The sequence below is a fragment of the Heloderma suspectum genome, chromosome 4 (genome assembly GCF_057233095.1).
Source record: "Heloderma suspectum isolate Gila_16-S chromosome 4, 16-S_ref, whole genome shotgun sequence".
Classification (NCBI taxonomy): domain Eukaryota; kingdom Metazoa; phylum Chordata; class Lepidosauria; order Squamata; family Helodermatidae; genus Heloderma; species Heloderma suspectum.
Window position 1 is genome coordinate 231,411,604 of NC_139461.1, and position 23,868 is coordinate 231,435,471.

General features: G+C 41.5%; 2 protein-coding genes across 5 annotated transcripts in view; one reads left to right on the plus strand and one right to left on the minus strand.

Moving 5' to 3' along the window:
- Nucleotides 1–4,790: 4,790 nt before the first annotated feature.
- On the minus strand, nucleotides 4,791–20,068 carry CMPK1 (cytidine/uridine monophosphate kinase 1). 2 transcript variants are annotated; one of them, XM_084852561.1, is made up of 6 exons: nucleotides 19,783–20,068; nucleotides 14,149–14,295; nucleotides 12,437–12,589; nucleotides 10,661–10,737; nucleotides 10,480–10,576; nucleotides 4,791–8,569 (listed from the first exon to the last, which is right to left on the minus strand). In XM_084852561.1, the coding sequence occupies exons 1-6, from the start codon at nucleotides 19,966–19,968 to the stop codon at nucleotides 8,528–8,530; spliced, it is 702 nt and encodes a 233-aa protein (XP_084708687.1). In that variant the 5' UTR covers nucleotides 19,969–20,068; the 3' UTR covers nucleotides 4,791–8,527. The 2 variants fall into 2 exon arrangements, with proteins under 2 accessions (XP_084708687.1, XP_084708686.1); XM_084852560.1 differs by lacking the exon at nucleotides 4,791–8,569 and having other exon boundaries at nucleotides 10,337–10,576.
- A 1,955-nt stretch (nucleotides 20,069–22,023) lies between these two features.
- The window catches only part of STIL (STIL centriolar assembly protein), a 30,175-nt gene continuing 28,330 nt past the window's right edge, over nucleotides 22,024–23,868 (plus strand). For 2 of the 3 annotated variants that reach the window (XM_084852562.1, XM_084852564.1), the window contains exon 1: nucleotides 22,059–22,168. The gene's annotated coding sequence lies outside the window, so the exon portion shown is untranslated. Of the gene's footprint in view, nucleotides 22,169–23,868 lie in introns of all 3 variants that reach the window. The other variant, XM_084852563.1, reaches the window with a different exon arrangement.

Here is a 23,868-nt window from a genome sequence, read left to right on the forward strand (position 1 = left end):
CACAACAATGTAGAAGCAAAGTAATGCTAACAGAGAAGTACATCATCACAGAGGCTAATACTGGCAAAATGGGAGTGCAGGGTGATTCTGAAGGCTGGAAAGGCTCAGTGAGGTCATGGCCAGATGAAAGACACACCCCTGGGCAGGGCTATCATGCCAAAGTAAATGTGGAGGATAGGGGCACACAGCACCAGAAGTGCAGAGAACCAGAATTAAAGAAATAAAATGGAGTAAAAGTAGTCTCAGAAAATCCAGATTTTCCACCAGAAATCTCTGGAGTGGCTGTGGATTGGCCACCACATCATGTGCCATGAATGACCTCAAAATGCTCTCAATTTGCAGCAAATCCCCCATCCCATGGATCTCAGTGGGGTTTACTTTTGAGTAGATAAGTATAGGATTGCACTGCATAATCTTGAAAAATGCACTGTAAAATGCATAGTACTTCCCTCCCCCCCCCCCAAAAAAAGTGGCAATGGAATGTTCACACACTGTGAGGGCAATAATAAGCAAACAAACCTTCTCTGGAAGTGACCCTGAGAAATAGCTCCATGCAACATCCTAATGCTTTAAAGACAGAGGTGGGCAGACTTCAGGCTTGCAGGGTCTACTTTGCTTTTTACTAAAACCCTGACATCCACCAACTGGAGCCTAGTGCAAAATATATGCACTTAGAATTAAAGAATTTTGAGCCTAGGAATTTGGTTGGAATACCAGAACAGAATGAAGCTCACAGTCTGTCCACACCCAAATCCCTTCCTAGTTTCCATACGCTTTCTTCATTTGAGCAGTATAATTTAGGATGGCAGTGTGTGGTGCAGTAATGGGAGAAGGTAGAAGAGGGAAATTAGCCTGACCATAACAGAACAGAGGTGAAGTATTAAACTGGTATTTACTTCCAATTGTAGCTAGTATTCCTGCTGGTATAGAGGCGGTGCAACTACCCAACAGCCCTTGGTCCTCAGGCAGTGACAGGAACCAGAGTGGCTTTCTCCTCATGTCATAATGTCTATGTATTGTGAGGGATATTGTGTATGTATTGTGAGGGATATTAGGCTGAAGTATCTGTTGAACAAGAGACCAACCTTGCTATAATAAAGCCCAGAAATCAGGTCCCTAACTTAGAACATCTCTCCCAAACAGGTGTGGGCTGCATTGGCTGTATAGACAAGGGTGGGCAACTTGTAGGCCAAAACATCTTGAGGGCCACAACTCCCATTACCCCTAGCCAGCATATAGCCAGTGGTGAGGGATGATGGGAGTTGTAGGCCAAAATATTTGCCCCATCCCTGATCTCAGAGGTGAAGAACAGTTGTATGGTTTTCTATATGAGGCTGAAGTTGTAACCAACCAAAATTATCCTAAGAAAATGAATTCCAGATAAGTTATTGGAATTATGGATATGTAATACAGCTATTATTACAGCCCAAAAGGTGAAAGATCAGCTGTTGTTTTTAATATTTTTGATGAGCCTCTGCTCATTCAATGAACATCCAGCCTCCCCTAACAAGCTTGGCATGTGCAGAGCACCCCAAATACAGGCACCACCCTGGGACACTTCCAGTGTGCAGAAAGGAATAAAAACACAGCAAAAGTCATTGTCAGTGGCTTCCCCACAGTTGTGGAATGCCTTTTTCCTGGAGACTGTCTAAACAAGTCTAAGCATATCCCCAAGGTGATGCAAGACATTTTTAGTTGTTGTGTTTTGGTGGCAAGGGTTTGGGAAAGGTGACAGTTTAGTAACTCAAACTGGGATTTTGTTATTAATATCCATCCCTTTGTACATTTATCCCCAGGTTATAATACTGTTTACAATAGTGGCCCTAAGCAATGATCTGGAGATGCTTTCTTTTAAGTGGAGGAATGGAACACAGGGGTGGGGTGGGATCTCCGTCCAAAGATGTTAAACAGGCCAAATGAATCAGAACACCATCATTGTGGAAGGGTGGTCCTCAAGGTTCTTCCCAGTTCCATGAGTACTTACATTTTCTAATGAGGTACAAATATTGCCCTTTCTAAATATATTGAATATCTGCTGTCATCACAGATTATGCTTGTGCAAGCATCCTGCAGAAGGTGATAGCCACATGCTCTGGGGGTGCAGTTCTTACTTTCCCCCCTTCTAATCTAGGCAGCTCAGCACCCTACTTAGACAATAATAGTATGTTGAACCTTAAACCCTTGAACCCTTATTTTTTGTATCTCCATGAAGCTTGGCATGTACTTCAAAGTGATTATGGTGAGGGATCGCTGCTTCCACTTCTGCATCCTGACTTTTCACTCTATTCAGCCAACCCACGATCTGATTTCTTGGTTTAACTGTGGTCCCAACAACCAGAAGTTGTATCTGTTTTATACCAGTTTAACTGTTATAACTTCCCCTAAAGAAGCATGAAAACTGTAGTTTGATGAGGGTGCTGAGAATTCTGTTTTAAGATTCCTTACAGAACTACCCTCCCCAAGATTCTCTGGGAAGAGGAAATGAATATTAAACCAGTTTAAGTCTACAGTGTAGATAGAACCCGAGTGCTTCTCAACTCACTGAACAACCTTCCTCAACCTGGCCATACTGGCTGAGGACAATGGGAGTCGCAAATCTGGACTTCCAACAAATCTAGGGGGCAGTAGATTGGGGTGCTTGGCCCAGGCTATACCATCTTCATTGTTATCATGATAATAAAAGCACTTAGCATTTATCTAGTACTTCCAAGTGTTCTGTTTTCATATGCATTAATGTAATCTTTGCAATAACCTTGTAAGGTAGGCCAGTATTATCTCTATATTGCAGACAGGGGCTGGGTCTCAAAGCAAAGGACTTATTTAAGGACAATGCAAGTTCATGGTAGAGGCTAGACTCAAGCAAGGGGCCTTCCTTTGAAGCCCAGTCTCTTTGACACTGTGCTACACCAACTCTTATGATTAATCAGTCTGGTTGATGACTATGTATTTGCTCTTGTCTGCTGCCACTTACAACCCCAAATATTATAATAAACTGCAGTCTGTAGCCTCTATAGCAGGGAGCCCTTAGCACTCACGCTGAAGCATCATCTTCTGCTACAAAGGCATTACTGATTTTATATTTTCAGCTAGAACCATCCTGCAACTTCCATGGGCAGTTTGAAAAGAACATTGAACTATAAAGAGCACTCCAGGCTCAAGAATTTCACTAGGATCTTTAGCATCACTTAACAATAAAATACAGAGCATTAAAAAGAAACCTCTCACTTGCAAACTCCAGCCATTTTATACAAGTCAAGCACTCCTCCTTGTGGCAAACTGGAGCAATTAATGAGAGGACAGCCAGCTTCAGAGCCTCACCATATAGCAGAACTTACTTGCAGTCAAAAGTGAAGTACTCTCATCATATCTGAAGTCAAGTATGAAGATCTCCCAGTGTATAGATTCCTACAAAGTTCAGGTAGCAACAGTTCTTCTGCTCTCCTTCCCCCATGCAAGCATTTTGTTAAAAAATGGTGGTTTATTTTAAACTAAAGTTGATATGTATTGCACACACCCTGTTGAATTTTGTTTATTCAAATCCTACTTCTGGAAAAATCCAGATAAGGAGCATATGCTGTAGACATCTATTATTTACTTAGGACACAATTCTATGCATGTTTAAACAGAAAAATGTCCTACAACTCCCAGCATCCCCCGGCCAGCATGGCTGGCAGGAGAATGCTAGGAGTTGGACTTTTTGTCTAATCATGTATAGGATTGCACCCTCAAGTAATTATCAGTTATCAGTACTCTAAGGCCTTGTGCTCTCTGAGGTAGTACACTTGTCTCTGGGCTATACCATTTCAGACTGCTGATGGAGGCTCATGTGACTGAATTCTCCTCCATGTTTTCAAAACAACCAACCAGCCAAATGAACCACAACAAAAAGTTTCCCATCACATAGAAAACTAGACATTAGGGAGAAGAGTTGTAACCTAGCTGTATTCCCTGACCTGTTTGTTTGCTATATGAGGATTTTTTTTAAGAGAGAGGAGCATTCAATTATATGGAACCCCCACCTGTAGTCTGAAGCGCTACATCCCTGACACAGGTTTACCACATCAGTGAGTATAAATTCAGCAGTATTTTGAAGCTAAAAATTATTGCCAAAACCCACCTCCTGGGGCTTGCAAGAGCAGTCTTACAGAGTTTACGGAACCACTTCAAGAAAGTGAAACCATATCAAAATAGATAACCCCTTTTGACAAGAAAAAGGTTACATTCCATGCATCTTATGAAATGGCAAGGAAGTTAAAATGAAGATTTCATGTCAGTTTCACCAGAGTAGAAAGTCTGTAGCTTTAAACTGTTTTTTTTTTAAACAAAAGTATGCCACACTTCACTGCAATGTAATGCTTAAAGACAAAGAGTGAAATCCAACATTTGTCCCCCCACCAGTGGAAGGCTTCTGTCAGAAGGGGGAGGAGTGATTCTTCCTTCCTAAAAATCTGCTCTGAAGGGTTGGGGGACCTCTGGAGCAGATTGGAGGGTCAGGGCATAGAGGGAGAGAGAACTGCCCCCTCCCTGTTCCCCTGACAGAAGCCTTCTGTCAGTGGAGCATCCCTAGCTGGGTTCCACCCAAACCTATGACAGTGATGGCTAAGTGATGTCAGCCCTTAACTGTTTCATGACTAGGAGTCTAATACTCCCCACTTTTCTATATAAATGAAGATAGGCAAACTACATTTTGAGATTAGGATTGCTCGATTCATATATTCATAAACAATGTCCTCATAACATCATTTTACGTGGCACGTTTGAGAGGCAATGATTCACCAGTAAGTTCTTTTGGAACAAAATTTATTTGTGAACATTTTAGAAGCTTCTTTTTTTTTTACAGTGTGCTGATCTATGGAATTATACACTGGACTACTGATTGGTGAAAATGGGAGAAAATAAGAAAGCCAGCTTGGAGAAAAATGTTGCATTCATGGCATCAATAAGGAGATTGACAAAAGCAATAATCTATCCGAGTTGTTCAGACAACACAACTATTCCCAAATTAAATATTGACAGCATGTCTTTTTAATATAATTGTTTTGCCTTCTTCAGTTTTCTAACAGATAGTCAAGTATATAGCAAGAAGCCGTACAATTATTCCTATTAATATCCTTAAAATCCAAATACTGCTATGCTAATATCACCACAAAGAGGACTTTTGTCTAATGGCTATCTTTATGAAACGAACTCCTAAAAGGTCTGTTGGTAACACTTTCAAGTCATTTGATACTATGCTGGTATATTTAACAGTATGCAGGCAGCATCAATGTACCCCACAGTACATGCTGTCTTGCACAGGGAAGGAGGCTGAAGGGCAGTAAATGCCAGAATCCAAATGGATGTGTGTGGTGTTTTGCACACAAACTGTGTTTATGTTTCCTCTCCATACATTTTTGGAAGCACTTTGAGTACATGCCCTTCAAGCCTCTTTGGATTCAGACCTGAATTTGGTTCCACTTAATCCCTTTTTTTCTTGCTGTGGTGGATAGTCACTACATTAAATTGTACTTCCGTCTTGTGAAAGGTAAGTCCACTTTAATTTCTGCCTGATCAGACCTAACCAAATGTTATACTTTAACTGTCTGTAATGAAACCCTGACAAGTGGAATTTACAACAAAAGAAAAGAGAAATGCCACTTCAGTAAGGGGAAATTCTGAGTGGAGACACAGCAAAACGGAAGAGGTACTTAAGTCTTTCCTTGGTGCTTCCCTACTCCTTCTCTCTCACTCTCACCCATAGTTTGTTCCCTATGTGGTACCAAACATGTGTTTACCTTTGCAAACATGCATTTGGAAGGGAAAAGCAGCCGGGGGGGGGGGGGGCAATTTGGAGCAGGGAAGCAGCAGGTGGAGAAAGGGTTATACATCCTTCCCTCCTTGCTTTTCCACATCCTTCTGAAATGGCATTTTAGGAAGGCCATTGGGATTTTATTACACATGTTTAAATGTAAGAACTGCATGACCTACCTCAGGTAAAGAAGCAAGTGTTGACTTCCCACAGCTTAGACATAGGAAGCTTGGTTTTCTTGTTTTCCCTCAACTTCCTTCTAACACATTTATTATTTTTTGCCTGATTTCTAGAAAAGGCAGCATCTTCTACAATAATTGATACTGAAGGATTCTCCTCCCAAAATAGCTGAGCCATCCCCTAGCAGTCATAGCAGGAAAAGCCCCCAGAGGATATTGAGTCATTACTTCTGGGGTGGAGAAACACAAGAAGAACACTGTATAGTTACAGGTACCAAGTTCATCCCCTTCTAGGAAATCCTCACCAGTTACGTTAACCCCCATACATTAACTGTCGAAGGAAGAGACCATCTCCCAAGAACACGATTTCAAGCCATAGCAAAGTCTTTTAAGGTACAACCAAACTACAAAGATTGGCCAACACAGCAAGAAGGGGAAAGAGTGGATTTTTCAAGCTCTTTTAAACACCTACATAGAATTATTATTCTAATCAATATTTATGATTGTTACTACAGAAGCAGGGGTGAGTAGTTAATTTAAAACACTGGTTTTCAAACGATGTTTCTAAGAAAGCTTGAGTACCATGGATGTTTACAAGGAGTCCAATGAGAAATGATGGACAAGGAGAGCTTTCTTAATAACCCTTGGGGGTTAATAACCCTTCGGGTCCCCTGACAGACAAATAGATCAAGGTTTCCCTGAAAGTAAAAATAATTGTGAAATCCACTTCTCTAAAATAAGACTATGTGATGTTCTGTGCACACCCCAAAGAAAGTTGATCATGATTTGTTTATTTTCAAATTCTGTGGAAGTTCTCAATAACATGCATTTTTATGCATAAAGATCTCATTCCTAGTATCACATGTTTCCACACAGACTTTGTACTTCTGGAGAAGTCAAAGCATGGAGTACAAAGATTTAGCTGTTCAAAGCCAATTGCAGCCCTTTAATTATATTTTAATTAAAAGACAAAATAAATCACTAAATATTATGTGTGAGTTATACATGAACAGGAAGAATAATCTATAGTTGTAAACACAGTCAGTTCAAATAGCAGTTGACAACAGCAAAAACAATTTCTCAGGTTCTATCCAGTGAATGTTGTAAACAAAAATGTAGTAATGGCAGACATATTTAATTAACCAACTCTATGTTTTTTGCTGCACAGATTTTAAACTTAAGAAAGGTGCAATTAGAACACCTGTGCAAACACTTTAGTATGTCTGCCATCCAATTATGCATTTATTTAAAACTTATTTCTACCACCAGCATGACACTAAATTTAAACAATTAAGATCAAGTATACTTAATTCACAAATAAAGAAGCGTTCTTTTATATTGGTCAAACCATATAAAAAGTATAATTGTGTCAAAATGTTCTTCAAGTTGCACAATTTTAGGGGGGGAAACAATCATAAGAATATTCCCCTTGATACTATCCCAAACAAATACAATTTAAGTCACTGAATAAATAAGCAGTTTTGTTACAAAACGTCTCATAGAATAATTTTAACATGCTGCTAGAGCTATGTGACAGAAATATTTTGTTGTAATAGCTGCTCTCAAACATTAGATTTCAAAATTCTACTATCTTAACCCTTTGAGTACCACAGATACTCAATGGCCATATTACTTGCAAATACTTGCACATACAAATAAATGGCACCTGAAACTTCAAGCCTAAACACATTGTTTTGGATCCAACCTGGGTTTTATCGCACTTGGGTCCCACTGAAATCAACACAACTTAAATTAGTGAAGACTAACTTTTCACATTGATTTCAGTTAAACCTAAGTGTAACTAACTTAGGTCAGATCCAATCCACTAGTCATAAACTATAATCCATGTGACCCTCAGATACTGCAGCTCTCCATTTGCTTTGAGAAAGAAGACACCCCCCACCCCTCACACACAAGCATTTTCCATTCTGTTTGCTGAATGGCTCCTTTCTCAGAGGCCTTAAAAGTGTGGGGGTGGGGAGGAGATTCATATGTAAAATCAATGGGACAATTTCCAAGCAACATGATTAATGTTGGCAAATTTAAAAAGTGTACTCCATTTAAAGCTTTGTTTACTGAAACTTCCTCTCATTCAAAACAATAAATATTTTTTTAAGAAAACCTCTTCCACACACAATTTCCCTATATTTGGTCCAAAACTTAAAAAAAGAAGAAATTCAGTGGGCCTTCACACTCATATTTACAATTTCAGTGTGTGGGATTCTAAAAAAACACAACTTTTGGCAGTAAGAAAAATAAAAATAAAATGATAGCCAGATGCTTTCTGGAAATAGCCACGTTTAGTATTTGATTACTTGTTTTATTCTGCAACTAGGATTCTTCACTAGTTTCAAGTCAGTTTTAATGTATCTACCTTAGTGACAAGCTACTTTTAAGTCATATTTTAAACTATGTTTTCAAATAATTAACCATTTTTAAACTGCTCTCAACACAGAAGTATTTTAAAAGGCATATTTTATCACCGTTACAAAAATGGACTACAGTAGCAGCTCTTAAAGCAAGATTCAAGCATGTTTGAAATGAGTGTTCAAGTAGGGAACTAGCCTTCTTTATCAAAGATGTTCACAACTTTGCCAAAAACCTGAAAGAGAAAAAAAAAACCTATTATGGAACAGCACTTGTACACATCAATAAGGACACAACTGGCATTCTGTAAAATAAAAAATGTTCATAGACTTAAAAGTAGACCAGGGCTGCAACTATTAATTTCTTCAAGCCTCTATGTTCATTAGGCCTATTTAGGGCACAAGTTTTCTATCATGCAAAGGTAGACTGGCACAGTGCTCAGCCTAAGCCAACTAAGCGAAAGACAGAAGTAACTTTTTAGAGTAGTAATTAGGCTAATCTGAAAGCTCTGTCAGACTGCTTTCAAATTGGGAATGGAAGCTGGCTGTGGATGGTATATTTGCTGGCAGCTGTAATGCCATCAAGGCAACTCCTGCCCAATCTCCAGAGCTGTTTTCTACTTTTAAAAATGCTTCAGCTCTTTTTTTAATCAGTAAGTTGAAGGATAGACACATATATGGATATGTGTACATGTGGTGCTTCTAAGATTTTTTTTAAGGCAAGTATCCCTTGAAGGACAAGAGGGAGGGACAAGGCTGACTGCTGGATGAGCATTTTATTCTCTTGTATATATATATATCTGTCATTCAAGCTGAGATGAAACCTCTGCCTTTACCCAATCAGTTGTCACTTCAATATTAATTGGCTGGTTATTTTGTTTTGAGAATCTGACTGTCATTTGCAGTACAGAGCCAGAAGCTATAATGAGGACCACAAAGAGCTCCCAATATTGCAATCAGACTTATAGTGTGATCCTTATTCTGAACTGTAGCAACTGAAATGCAAGCAGGGGCCACTGCCACATCAGCTACTTGTCATACTTTGTTCAACAAGAGGGGCAGTGCACCAGTATCCCTGCCCTTTTTCTGTATACCCCCTGCCCTGTCTCCCATACTTTACATCAATGCTGACATCTGCTGCACTGGTGCAGAGAAAGGGTTATCTCCCACTAAGGGACACTGGGTCCTCTTATGTTTATTTATGTGATTTGCACCGCACCTTTCTACCAAGAAAAATGGCACTCAAGGCAGTTTACAACCATAAATAAAACCTGATTGAAACAATAAAAGAAATGCATTAAAACACAATTAAAACACAATACAGAAAAAAACATCCAACCCAACAGTCCAGGCATAAACACTAAACAGTCTTTCCCTCCCAGTGGAATAAAAAGGTTTTTGCCTGCCGGTGAAAGGACAGGAGAGAGGGAACAAACCTACCCTCCCTCGGCAGGGAGTTTCACAGCCTGGGAGCGGACACTGAGAAGGCCCTCTTCCGCATCACCACCAAATGTGCCTCTGATGGTGGCAGTCTCTAAAGAAGGGCCTCTCTCAAAGATCTTAAGACCCAGGCAGGCTCATATGGGAGAAGCCATTCTTTCAGGTAGTCTGGTTCCAAGCCGTATAGGGCTTTATAGGTCATTGAATTCTGCCCGGAAACAGACTGGTATCCAGTGAAGCTGTTGTAACAAGCGAGTCACGTGCTCCCTGTACTGGCCCCAGTCAACAGTCTGGCCGCAGCACTCTGGACCAGCTGAAGTTTCTGAACAGTTTTTGAAGGCAGCCCCACACAGAGCACGTTAACAGTAGTCCAAACAGTAGTAGTTGTACTGGCATTAGAAGCCTCAAGAATAAATTTTTGCTCTATTGTGCAGCAGAGCATATGACTGGACTCTTAGTACACTGAGCTGTTTTGAATCAATGATCTGCAAAGAGGCATACTTTGCTCGATTGTCAAGACCTTCCTGTTTAATACAGGACACAAAATTAACTGGATTTTCCCCCACATACAGGGATGGGAGCCAATTTCAACTGGAAATGTAGTGAAGAAGAGAGACTGTATGCTATAAAGGTTCCTGCAGTCTGTGTGTGGTTAATGGAACTTTAAAGAAAATTCAAAACCAAACCTTCTCTCTTTGCAACTTACCTCATCAACAGATTTGGAGGCGTCCACTTTTCTAACTTTGCCCATTTTCTCATAGAGGTCTATTATGGGCTTAGTAGACTGTAGATACGTATGAAGTCTAAAGGAAAGAAAAATAAGAAAAAGTCACGTAACTGAAAAGCATCAGAAAGCTAAATAGTTAAATTCTGCATGCACACGGTACCTCTTCTCCAAACTTTCTCTGTTGTCATCACTTCTACCACTGCTCTTTCCCCTTTCAAGGCAGCGGTTAATACATACCTTCAAACAAAAGTGAAACAGTTATTACATACAGGCACCCCTAGATATATGCTATTCTTATACAGATTGCCCATGAAACCGGTGAGGAGTGAATCCCTTTTAACACCCCTCCAAAACATTAAAGACTGCCCTTGCACAAAATTCCCTGCACCTGTTTCCAGTTTTTGCTGGTTTTAGTGGCTAGCCAAAATTTGTTCTTGCCATGACTGTGCTCTCCTCCTTCCCACAGAGGGAGGGGAAAGGTCTTCTGGCTTAATACTGAGGTCAAGACCCAACACAAGTGTTGGGGTTGAGTGCCTGGTCTCTTCCACAGTTAAGGAGAGGGATGGGATCTCATTCCCATTGTGCTAATCCTCAGATTCTCAAAAATCAGTCTCATGGCTTTCCAAATGTTTCCAGTGCAACACCAGGGAGAGTCGTTACCATTTTCCTATGTTTCTGAAGTAAGCATGATATCAGGCAGACTGCTTATGCTTCTCCAGACATGGAAGAAGGCAAAGATCATTCTGAAGTTGTGCTGTCATCAGAGCAAAAACTGTACTCACCACTAGCAAGGTGATGAATGCATTTGTGGACCTTGCTTACCTGTATGAAATTTGATAGGCTTCATAGCTTCAGAAGCAGTAATTATGCCAATAAGTACCAATTCGGTCCAAAAGTAAAAACATTATAGCCATTTGTTTGTACATTCCCCCACAATAGTCCATGAGAACATAAGAAGCTTCATATTTTCCAAAGTAAGGCTCCACTTTGGGCCCAAAGCAAAGCAGGCCATGCCTGAAGAAGTCTGAGGTGCAAGTAATTCACTATCCAAAGTGGATTCCAAAGTGAATCTTGTCCTCTATGCACCTCCCATTTAAAATCTTACATTTCACAATCAGTTGAACAAAAAGGGATCTCTAAAATGGATCTAACATACTCTGGCAAAAGTCCCCCTGAAGTCTAGTTATTTATTTAAATTCAGTATTTTAAGTTGTAAGAATTTACCATTGTACCAGCCAAAATATAGCTCTTATGTGGGAAAATTTCAAAATTGTGTACTAAAAAAGTAGGACATTAACAAGAACTTCTACTGTCCTCTGTACAATTCCTTAAACAACATACTCTTTCTCATGCAAGAGAGGTCAACCAAATTTGGTCCATGGGCCAAATTGCCCCCTGGATCAAGTTAGTGGGTCAGATTATGTCAAGAGGATGTCCTGCCCCAAGCCTGGTCCTCCGCCGTGACATCATTGAGTCCACCCCATGCCTTTTTGTTATTTTCCTCCTCCGTGCACAGAGGCACAGAACTCTGGAAGGGCATGTGGCGTGTATGGAAATCCGCTTGTTATCTCAGATCAGAGATTGGAAATAACATGGGCATTTTACCTGAACGGCATAGAATTTCACAGGTTGCAAAGACTTGTTTAAACGACTGCTTGATGCAAAAAATATATAATCTCCCATCTTGTACAACTGTATCTTCTTGGGCAATTCAAGAGAATATTTTTCCAACTGGGGAGATAGTTTTAAATATCAGGTGGTGTAGTCACAAAGTTACCCATGCTTCCTGGAGGATAGTATCCAATTCATCTGATTATCACCTAATTGGTATCCAAATATACAGTAGTAATAGAGAAACTCAACAATGAAACAGTATTCATTGTTTCTCTTCACACAGTACACATGAAAATTCTATGTATACTGACATTGTGATTACCTCATTATCACAATCAAAAAAGAGAACAAAAGATACATCTGCTTTTCCATCCATTGTTTTGTTCCAGCCTTGAAGGTTGTCTTCATTTCTAGGAAATCCATCAATTAAGAATTTATTCTTCTGTGCATTGACTGCCATAGTTTCATCCATAGCCTGATGGGCAAGAGAGAGCTCAGATTAGAAGATGATTGTTAATCGTATGAATACTGCCAATCTCCCAAATATTGCCAATAATTCAAAAATTTTCGTTTGATCTGTTACAGTTGTACAAAGGACATTATTTGTGGAACCTTAAAATATAATTTCATACAATCTTAATAGCAATACACTTATTGGCCCATCCTATATATATAATTCAAACTCGGGAGTTAGTTGGTCATCCCTTTATGATTGCCTTCCCACTGACCAATTCTCATGAAACACACTTCATTGGAAAGCTCTTCTGACACGTATATTCCACGAACAACAACAGTTTTCACTGTAATTCAGTTTATTTATGTCCATAAAGCTTCCCCCCCCCCCCTCCGGGAATTAGGGCACAATCCTATCAAGGTAGTCACCAGCCTCCAAAGTCGTAGGCTGGCGACTATCCTATGCAGGTCGGGCAGAGCATGGAGAACATCCTCTCCTCTGCACTCCGCCTGCCCTGCATTCTTGATTTGATGCATGATTTTGCGCGTCTAGCAAGGACTTTGTAGAGGGGGCAGGAATGAGCCTGGAAACCCCATTGGAAGCAGCGGAAAGGGGCTTCTGAGGTCTCCTCCCCGCCCCACTCCCAGGAGCACTCCCCTTTTGCTCTCTCCACTCTCCGTTTTATAAGCACAGAGAGGCAGCTGCCATGGTTCTATCTCCACAGGCTATGAAGGGGAGGGGGAGGGGGAGGGGGAGGGGAACATGGTTTCCTGGCTCTGAGCGCTGTCTCTGAGTTGAGCCAGGAAACCAAAAAATCCTACAGCCCTCCAGAAAATGTCTAGTACCCAAAGGATTGCTTTCCCCAGCTATCTTCTATAATAATGTACTATAAAGTTTTATTTTTAATATCAAAAGATGTCAAGTACAATTAAACAAACATATTTAATTGCAAATTGGAGCAAAATGAAATATGAACACAAACAAAATCTCTGTACACCTTTATAAACAGAGGTACAGGCCAAGTTACAATGATATGCCTGTAATATACAGCCTGTAAACAAATCATGAAGGGATTAAGAGACACCTGAAGTTAAAAGTAACCCAATCAAAGTTTAGGTATTGCTCAGAAAGGAAGTCTCTAGCTGTTAAATTTAACAAAGTAACATTTAAAGGTCTCTGTACACCTTTATAAACACAGGTGCAGGCCAAAATACAATGATATGCCAGTAACGTACAGCCTGTAAACAAATCACAAATTTGGTAAACGAATCATGGGTAAACCTCAAGATTCAATTGTTGTCGATGGACCACAACAAGGAAGTTACAATGGCCACCTTGGAGTCTGCACAGAGAACATTGTATTTAAGGAATTTTTGTAAAGGTAAAAGATGTAACACTGTGAATATTTCAATAAATGCAGTTAGTGAAGTTAAACCTTTCATTACATTTTATTTTTCTCCATGAAGTGTGTTCGTGAGTAATCAATTGTTTGGGGGGGAAAACTGAACAGAATTCTACCAGAAAAAATAAACCAAATAGATTTCAAGATTTATCATTCCAAGGATGAAATGAAATCTTACCCTCTTTAACAAGCTGATGGTTATCTCAACTGGTACAATCTTCCCATCTTTAATATAATTTTCAATAAGCTCTCCGTATTGAGAGCCTGGTCTCTTTCTCTCATCCCGAAGGAGGTCACCTGCAGAGAGGTGGGTGTAACCATATTTCTAAAGGAAAAACACACATTTCAACATATTTAATTAAGTTTAATCAACAATGCATATGAAATTGGCAAATATACCTCCATTTATTTCATCACACTATGCTGTTAATAAAAGTCAAGATGCAAAGAGCATGTATCTCAGAGAATATTTTCCTTTAGGGTCCATCATCAGAGTTACAGTCTGTGTACATTTTCTCATTATAAGATCCCCCAGTGTTCAAACCTATCCCACTTCCCTTCATGGAACTTTGCAGAATCCTATGAGCTCATACCTCTCATATTCCCCTCAACACTTTCACATAATAGAAAGGATTTTGAAACAAGATTTCCCTCACAGCAGGGACACATGAACATAAGAAATCCAGTCCAACCTAGGTATTGAGTCAGGCTAACTAGGTTGGGATCTTGTTACAAGCAGTACCTTATTACTACTACAAATGTATGTGGGGAAGGGTGTAGACATAGTCGTTATGTATTACATTACAAATGTAAAAGATATAGATCCATACAGTAGGAAATTCATTAACAGGCAAAGACATTAGTAAAACTATAATATAAATGAAAAATGCATCACCAAGCTTCCAAAGAACTAAAATGCTCCAGCCAAATCCAGCTTCTTGGTTGCACTGCTATCAATAGCAAACAACAAAACAAGAAAGAAGTTGAAGGCTGTAATGTACACTTACCTGGGAGTAGGCCCCATTGAACATAGTGGGACTTCCATGTAAACATGCATAGGATTGTACCATACAAGTCCTACTTATTTGTATAATTATCTTTTTTTATTTGAAGTTAGAATTTGGCTAGCATGAAGAATAGATGTTATACCAACAGATGCCAAAACGTGAACAATTTATTTCTGTTGCACCCACAGAGGACTGAAAACAAGGTGTAGCTAGAATAATAATATACCATTATATATTCTCCTAAAGTGCTACAAAATGTACACAGCTTGTTTTAAAAAAATCAAGGGAAAAATCTTGCAGCTGAGATTACTCAGAAAGAATCCTACCTGTGCACATCACAGCAACACCAGACAGGCCGCTTAACAAGATCAGCCTCGGATGGCCTTCTCTCTGTCCCATCAGCCAGGACAGCTAGACTGGTGGGGACGAGGGAGAGGGCCTTTTCTGTGGTGGCCCCCACTCTGTGGAACTCCCTCCCTAGGGAACTCCGTCATGCCCCCTCTTTAATGAGCTTCCGTCGTGCATTAAAAACGTGGTTGTTCAGGCAGGCATTTGGGGTGGGTTAGGGTATTTAAAAAAAAAATTATGGTAGAATTTTATTGTTTTAAATTGTTTTATGGTGTGTTGTACATCGCCCAGAGTGGCTGGGTGACCAGCCAGATGGGCGATTAATAAATGTAATAAATAAATAAATAAATAAATAAAATCAGACATTAAAATGAATTTCTTTATTAAACTATATTTATAAACTGCTTTACATTCATAGAAATGTCTAAGCAATGTACAAAACAATACAGTATAAGATCGTAATTAAATACTGTATAACATTACTGTATACAGAAGATAATTCCTGTGAGAATGTTTGTTGGAAACACTATGTTTTCAGTAGGCACAAAAACCCAGAAAGGTTGGTGCCTCTCTAATTTGTAGTGGTAGGGAATGTTGCATTTAGATAAGTCTGTAGTCCTGAATATTACCTACAGAAGCTATAAACTAAATCAAAGCTTTTCATAAGAAGCTTTACCCTGAAAACTCTGAAACTAGTACACAGTATTTGTCTGCAATTGAAGATAATATCTTTAAAAAAAATCCGTAGAACAAACTGGGCAAATCCCCCCACACACACACACCGCAACCCTTTCTCTGGCACTCTCTTTTATAGATCAGAAGAAATACAAATTTGTAATCTGACCCACAGCTCAGATAGCAAATTCTGGCTTAACTGGTTTGTACATTACACCTTCAAACTTAAGATGGAATTCTGAGCACACTCACCTGGTTCACATGAAATGACAACCCAGAGTACGGGTTGCTGAACAACCCAGGGTTCAAAAATCAACAACAAATCATAGGCTTTCTTCCTGGCTTGTTCATGGTTAAAAACCCATAGTTAAACCATAGTGCAGGTTTCCCATGTACCTACAACCAATGATTCAACAACATGCCATGATTTGCTGACAAGCCATACTTAGGGTTGTCATTATGTGTAGACCAGGCCACTTACTTGTAAGCGTTCCACTGAAATCAATGATTCCTGCTGCCTTTACATGTGACATTTACTTCACTGCCAGAATTTATTCTACTTGGGGAGAAAGTGGCTCTAAGCCTCATGTTTTATGTCACAGAGGCAAGGAGAGTCCCATGTTCAAATAAACGCAGGATCTCCTTTCCCTATCATTTGTTCTCTCTAGGGTGATAAGTCCTCCATTCTTGTAGAAGCCAATGTCTGAAGTATTTTTTAATTATTTAAAATATTTATAGGCGGATTTTCCAAGTGTTAAAAGCAGCATAAGCTATTCAAAAGCTACACAACATATAGTAAAAAATAAAACAAAAGAGGAAGCAAAACTATAAGGACAGCCTGAAAACTATTAAACCAACCAAATGTCTTTCAAAGTAGAAGTGTCTTGGAACCCCTTCCGAAAAACAGCTAGAGAATTTCCAAGTTCGGCAGCAATCCAACATATGCTTTCATCAAATGAAGTCCCTCCATCAAAGTTAGTGGGACATATTTCTGTGCAGGGCTGTAAATGTAGCTACTGAAATGAGACACATAGTAGAACTGCATGTGCAGTGTGTTACTATCCTTACTTCACTTTCTTCAAAACAGCCATATTAAAACCAATGGATTTGGAGCATTATGACATCCAAAGCAGGGAACAGATATAGCTTCCACACCAATGGTATTTCTGAATGCATCTCTTTACCAAGTAAGTGAACTGTTACTAGTCATTCCTATGAAGAAAAGTAAAGCACTGCACTTGAGGACACTTCTGCAAAGGGCAAAATTACACTCTAGTTTTCATATTGGGTGGCAAAGTCCTCACTGATGGGGATCTTTCAATGCCGGGTAAAATGTGTACAGTATTCTTTCCCTCCCCTCCCAACTCTTTGTAAGACAAGTTCTCTCTCCACACATATCCCACTCATGAGCATTTTGCCAGTACAAATAATGTGTCCTTGTGATACAATGTGTAGTTTGTTTTAGAGCAGAGCTCCACACCCAAGCTGTAAGAAGTTACTAAATAATTATTATGACATCTGACCCATGTTTTATTCCATATATTTTATTTTACTATCCTATGCTCATGACTGTATGTCATCTTCTAGCCTCGTAGTGTGTTTTGCTTACACTTTTGAGCACTGCTGGCTATAAAGCCATTAAAAAAATCAACTACATTATAACACTATGTTAAATAGCTAATTAAAACTAGATTTGATGTAACGTTACCTTCAAGCAATATTCTTTACACTTCCAGACTCAGCCCCCCCCCCCTTTTAAGGCACTAAGTACTGAATACATCTGTAATCATAACTAGTACTGAGAATCAATTCAAAAGTGCTCAGAGGGGTAAGCAACATAAACTTGGCTACAGTTGTGCATGCGAGGTTCAAAAATGCAATACCAGTGGCCTCTGAAACAGAGTGGAGGGCAGAATGACATTCATAGTGGAGTAAGGCATTAAAATAAATTATTCAACATGCTTTTACACATATTACTATATAGCAAGACACTGCAACCCAAGGAGTATTATATTAGATATCCTATACTTAAAGAAGAGTAATTGTGCCCAACTGGTGGCTCATAGCCCTATTTTCAAGCCATTCAAAACATTCTGAAGGCTTGAAAGTAACCGTGTCATATGAAAGTGGGCCAGTTTCTTTTCAAAGGGACCCATATCTCTACAAATCACTAGCTAGAAACTCATATTTTGAGCAGGCTTTAAAAAGTTAATTATATAGCAGTTTACAATTGTCAATTGGTAGAAAAGAGGAGCTATTTACATGCTAGGGGAATGGAAGAGCTAGAAATTTACCAGCTCTTCCCAACTTTTCTGTGTTCTGTACCAATTTTCCCCAACTAGCTGTGTGTTCCCAACTTTTGATTTCAGTAGGAGCAAACCTTTTAAGGATTTAAACGGTGCCAGAAGCTGTGCATTATTGTCTATAGCCATTAGTAACACTGCTGAGAAACAATAGTTAATGGGTGGTGTTTTTTGTGTTTTAATCAGTTATGCTTCTAACCAGCAAGCCTACTTTGTACATCCCCCAGAGTGGCTGGGTGACCAGCCAGATGAGCGATTAATAAATTTAATAATAATAAATAAAAAAATAAATACAATAGAAACCCTGCAAGCCTCAAAGTAGAGAGGCTTGATTAGTTCACTATGTGGTCCTCTCTAATAAAGTTTCTATGATAAAAGTGATGCACATAGTTGCCTCAACACACATTTGCAGCCTTGATGTTGAACATGCTGATACACTTTTATCTGAAAGTCTAGAGAGACTGGGGGCATATTTAAGCTACATGTGGAAGCTGGTTTCTCCCAAAGAAAGCTGGAACCTGTAGTTTTGTACAGGCGCTGAAAATTCTTTTTAAACGATCCTACCCCTTTCACATTAATACAGTTTGTGGTTCGTTACTTGGAAGTCATGACACCTGAACAGCTTTCATAGAGCATAAGCATACCCATATGGCTTCTTTTATTTACTTTCCATATTAAGCTCTTAGCTTAGGTAACTAACAGAAGCTATAACACCAGAGGTTGAGAAAAACATCAACCCCACTAAACTTTTTCTAGCCCACATTATAGCTTTATCCAAAAACCCACACTGTAAAGAAATTCTTAACTCTAACTGAAAAAAACTCAGCTTTAACTCTAGCTACAACAAATACAGTTGGTGCAACCAATCCCATCCAGCGTCAGCTAGTGAATGAGAAGGAAATGAGTCCAGCGTCATCACTGGATGCACTTTGTAATTTTCCGACCAAGGCACCTCCTCCTCGTCCCATAAGAACTTTCCTGGTTACTGAAATATTCATAACAGGCTCTACTCCAGGTGCCCCTGCCTTCTGAGGTTATGTAGATGGCTACACGGGATAGGTCCGTTTCTGTTATGGTGCCTACCGCTGAAAAACCTTCCCCTGGCCTGAGGCACTCCTACGACGTCAACACTTTTTTTTTCTTTTAGTTGAAAAATCATGTTTAAAAAAACTTCTCCCATGCCTTTGATGAGATCTGCTTGCTGCTTACCGTGTAGCTGTCGGTTCTGACCTCTGAGGCTCACGCGTCTTAAACTAGTAATGACTTTGATCCGACTAGCACCAAGTCTGTTTGAACCGTCTAAGAACTGCCCAAACCACAAACAAATCAGTACAAACTACAACCCCCAGTATTCTTTGCGCGCTGACTGAGCAAGTTTCCAGCACTTCTATAGGCGCACTGCTCGCTACAAACTGTAGTTCCACTGCGGGGTCGTGAGAAAGAGAAGAAAAGAGACGAGATGCCCTTTCTGTTCCTTACCGACACAATATGGGCACATTGGGTCCCCTTTCCGGCGCCAGGCCCCCCGAGAACGAATACAACCACCGGCTTCATGAGGATCTGCGGGCGCAGAGAAGGGGAAGATGCGGCGAAAAGAGTGCTGAGCCGAAGAGCCGGGAGACTAACACGAGCCGCGGTAGCCAAGAAGAGGCCACGACAGAACATGCGCCGGAGGAAAAAATGGCAGGGAGAGAGAATCCGGGCTCGACAGCCGCCAACCGCCGATGCCACCTCACTCCTCCGGCTGAGGAGGCTGCTCAGAAGTGTCACCAGGAAGGGAAAGCGCTTCCGGGGTCCCGCCCGCGCGGTCACTCTCACCGATGGGGGAGGAGCAAAGAAAGGGAGGGGTGGCCGGGCGGAGAGAAGTGGGCGGGGCGACGCGCCAAGGGCAGCCTGCCCGCAGCTGGCCTTAGAAAGGTGGCAACCTTGTGCCCTCCAGATGTTTTGGACTACAACTCCCATAAGCCCTGATGGACGATTGGTCATGCTGGCTGGGGCTTATGGGAAACGTAGGCTAATACATCTGGAGGGCACAAGCTTGCCTTCCCGCCTGGCGGCTTAGACTGAGACTCTGGAGCAATGTTAGCTTTAGGCAAGCGTGACTAACGGTGTGTGTGCGTGGGGGGGGGGGGATCGTTTCAGTTAGGAGGGATCCCATAGAAATAAGGAAAGCGACTTCAGCTATAATTTCGAATCACTTTGTACTTCAATTCAGAAACCACACACTGAGGGAACAGCTAGAAAAGCCTTCCTCAACCTGGTGCCCTCCAGATGCTTTGGGCTTCAACTCCCATCAGCCCCAGGCAGCAGGGGAACGGTCAGGAATGCTGGGAGTTGTAGTCGAAAACATCTGGAGGGCGCCAGATTGGGGACAGCTGATCTAGAAGGATTACAGGTCTCTGCCCGTTTGTAATTGGTTCCCAAATCTTTGTTGCTGTTCAGTCGTGTCCGACTCTTCGTGACCCCATGGACCATAGCACGCCAGGCCTTCCTGTCCTGCGCTCTCTCCCGGAGCGTGCTCAAGTCCATATTCATTGCATCAGTGATGCTATCTAAAGGTAAAAGGTAAAGGTGTCCCCAACCAGTCGTGTCCGACTCTAGGGTGCGGTGCTCATCCCCGTTTCTAAGCGGAAGAGCCAGCGCTGTCCAAAGACGCTTCCGTGGCCATGTGGCCGGCATGACTGAACACCGAGGTGCACGGAACGCTGTTACCTTTCCTGCCGAGGCGGTACCTATTTATCTACTTGCAATTTCTTGCTTTCCAACTGCTAGGTTGGCGGGAGCTGGGACTGAAGACGGGAGCTTACTCCGTCACGCAGCACTCAGGTCTCGAACTGCTGACCTGATGCTATCTAGCCATCCCCAAATCTTTGACAACCCCTGAAATCGAAATGTTACACTGCCAATTCGGTATTCGTTGGGGAGAGGACAAAACGGCGCAGTCCTTTGCTTGGTTAAGAAAAAATCCCCTCTAGATTAAATGGGACTTATGCTGCAATCCTACACTCTCTTAAATCGGGGTAAGCGTCATTGAACTCAGTGGGATTTACTTCTGAGTAAACCGGCACAGGATAGATTGAAGCCTTAATCTTGGAACTTAGGCATGGATTGTATTTTTGCAATACAAACTACAAACCACAAGCCACTTTATAGCCACAGTTGGCAGATGTAGCTATAAAGAAAATATTAATCTGCTGCCAAGTGAGGATAACTGTTAAACCTCTGGAGATACTTACTCGGAAGGGTCCCCTTGAATTTAATGGACCTTCGTTCTGAGTAAACGTGCATAGGAATGGGCTATAAATTTGACTACACGTCAGTAACAGACGCATCCTAAACATATTTACTCAAGTACGTTCAGGGCTTCAGCCTCGGGCTATCGCTAGGCGACTAAGTATTTGTTGCCACTATGGCAACAAAGCGAACCACGCCTGCTCCGGACCCTTTTTCCAGTTTGCGAGCTTCTCCGCTTGCGCATAGCTCTCTGTAGGTGCGACCGTTGAAAACAAAGTCGCGTTTTTAAATATCCCTCCCACAAGAGGTCCGCGCGCGCGCAGGGGGCCTTCCTTTCACCGGGGACTATGTGATTGGTTACAGGGAACCGCCAGGTGGGTGCGGCGTTATTGATTGGTGCAACGCAAACGATTAAAAAGAGGCGGTGGGCAGGGAGAAGTGCTTGCTGCGAGCTTTGATTGGCTGGGTGGATCTGACGCCCGAGGTACTGGTTATTGGTTGATCGTGCCGCCATTGGAGCCGCCACAACAGTGAGGGAGTGGGAATTCGGTTATTCTGTTTGTAGTCCTGTCAGGCTCTCGAGTGCCGGGAGAGATTCTGCGACGTATGGACGCTGAAAGGGAGCGGTGAGGTAAGTGAAAAGCTGCTGCCTTTGACTCTGATGGGTTTTTTTTTCCTACGGCGGGTTTTTGTTTTCTTCAGTCGCTTTTCTTACTACCGCTCCAGTTCCCATCGACCCCTGGGATTACTGTACTTCTCTCTCTCTCTCTCTCTCTCTCTCTCTCTCATTTCTTCTATGTTTTTAGACGTTTCTCCTCTCAGAGTGCAAAGTTGAAGTTCGCTGTTTCTGTCAGGTTTCGTGTGTGCCCTTGACAGCTGCGTGACAGGCGGATGTTCAACAGGCGACGTTTCCCCTTGTCACGCCCTCTGTCCATTTGCGTCTCCCGTGTGGCACAGTAGTGGCTAGCATGCTGAATCTGGGTTTGGGCAAACCAGGTTCAAATCCGCACTCTGCTGTGAAGTTCGCTGTGGGATGGCCTTATGAAAGGCTAGCGTCATAGCCAGTCTTCCTTGCTAAGGGGAGCAGCCCTATTTCCAGGGGAGACATCAGGGAAATGAAAGGTAAATCAGTGAGAACCTCTTAATCAATAGGAACTCCTGTATAGTATAGTATAGCTCTTGGTGACCACTCCTGAATGAACTCAAAAAAGACCAAGCTTTTACTCTCCTGTCCTCAGAGTTTGATAGAATGGTTAGGGGCAACTTAAAATGACATTCTTGGGGATGAGAATCTACCTTTTAAGGCTTGGGGGTGGGCAACTTGTGGCCCTCCAGATGCTTTGGCCTACAACTCCCATTAGCCCTAGCCAGCATAACCAGTTGTGAGGGCTGGTGGGAGCTGTAGGCCAAAACATCTGGACGGCCACAAGTTGCCCTATGTCAGTGATGGACTACTAGCATTTGGCCCCTACCACATTTGACTGGAAAGAAATGGCTCTGGGAAGGAAGTCTGAGAGCAGAGGTGGCTTTTCTCCCTATTTTACTCTGAGAAGAGGCCCCTGAGAAATGACAGAAGCATTCATATATGTTGCTGATCTGGTCAAAAGTGGCATCTCACTCAGTAGCTTGTAGCACAGGGGGCACCACTTCTCGCCCAGCAGGCATTCTCTGCATAGTGATGTTACCTGAGAGGCCTCTTGGGTGTCCTCTCATGGTGGGGTGCTTGGAGGTATGTCCAAAAGAAATAGCAGTAAAGGCTGCTTGTGCCTTCTTCCAGCTGGCTGGCACCTCTCTTGACACTAATTCACATCTGGGAGGGTTTGCAAAGGAAAGAAGATGGTGTTAAAAAACCCCAAAAAACCCTATCCTGAGCCATGGGAATCTTGAATGGGCGGAACTGGGCATATCATTTGGGTGGAATTTGGACCACTAACCACATGGGGTGTGTGGAACCACTGATTTTTGAATGCAGAAATTGTACTGTTCTAAGAATAGGGCCTGGTGGTTGCCATTTCACAAATTAAAAGGCCTGGCTTTTAAGTTAGTGCTATCCCAGATGTCACTCACCCTTGGATTGATCTACTTCAACACTGATATGAAAATAAAATGCAGTTCTGAGTATCTGGGAGAAAGGATGAAATACAGCAGCAATATTTTAATGCTGGGGGAATTTATGAATTCAGATGTAACTGTTGAATTTATGCCCTTCAAAGCTCTATTGAAATCTGTCTGCCAGAAAATAGTGATAGCCCTGGCACGTGACTTTTAATGACTTCCAGGGACTAGCATTGGTATTAAACTAAAACTCGTGAGCCACAGTGTAGCTCTTGG

Excerpts from the sequence above, each read along its gene's own strand:
- CMPK1 (XM_084852560.1), bottom strand. The coding sequence starts at position 19,968 with ATGTTCTGTCGTGGCCTCTTCTTGGCTACCGCGGCTCGTGTTAGTCTC. Across the intron at positions 12,590-14,148 it reads CCATCAGCTTGTTAAAGAGG|GCTATGGATGAAACTATGGC; the intron begins GTAAGATTTCAT and ends CTTGCCCATCAG. Across the intron at positions 10,738-12,436 it reads TTTTTGATTGTGATAATGAG|GTATGTATTAACCGCTGCCT; the intron begins GTAATCACAATG and ends TTTTGTTTGAAG.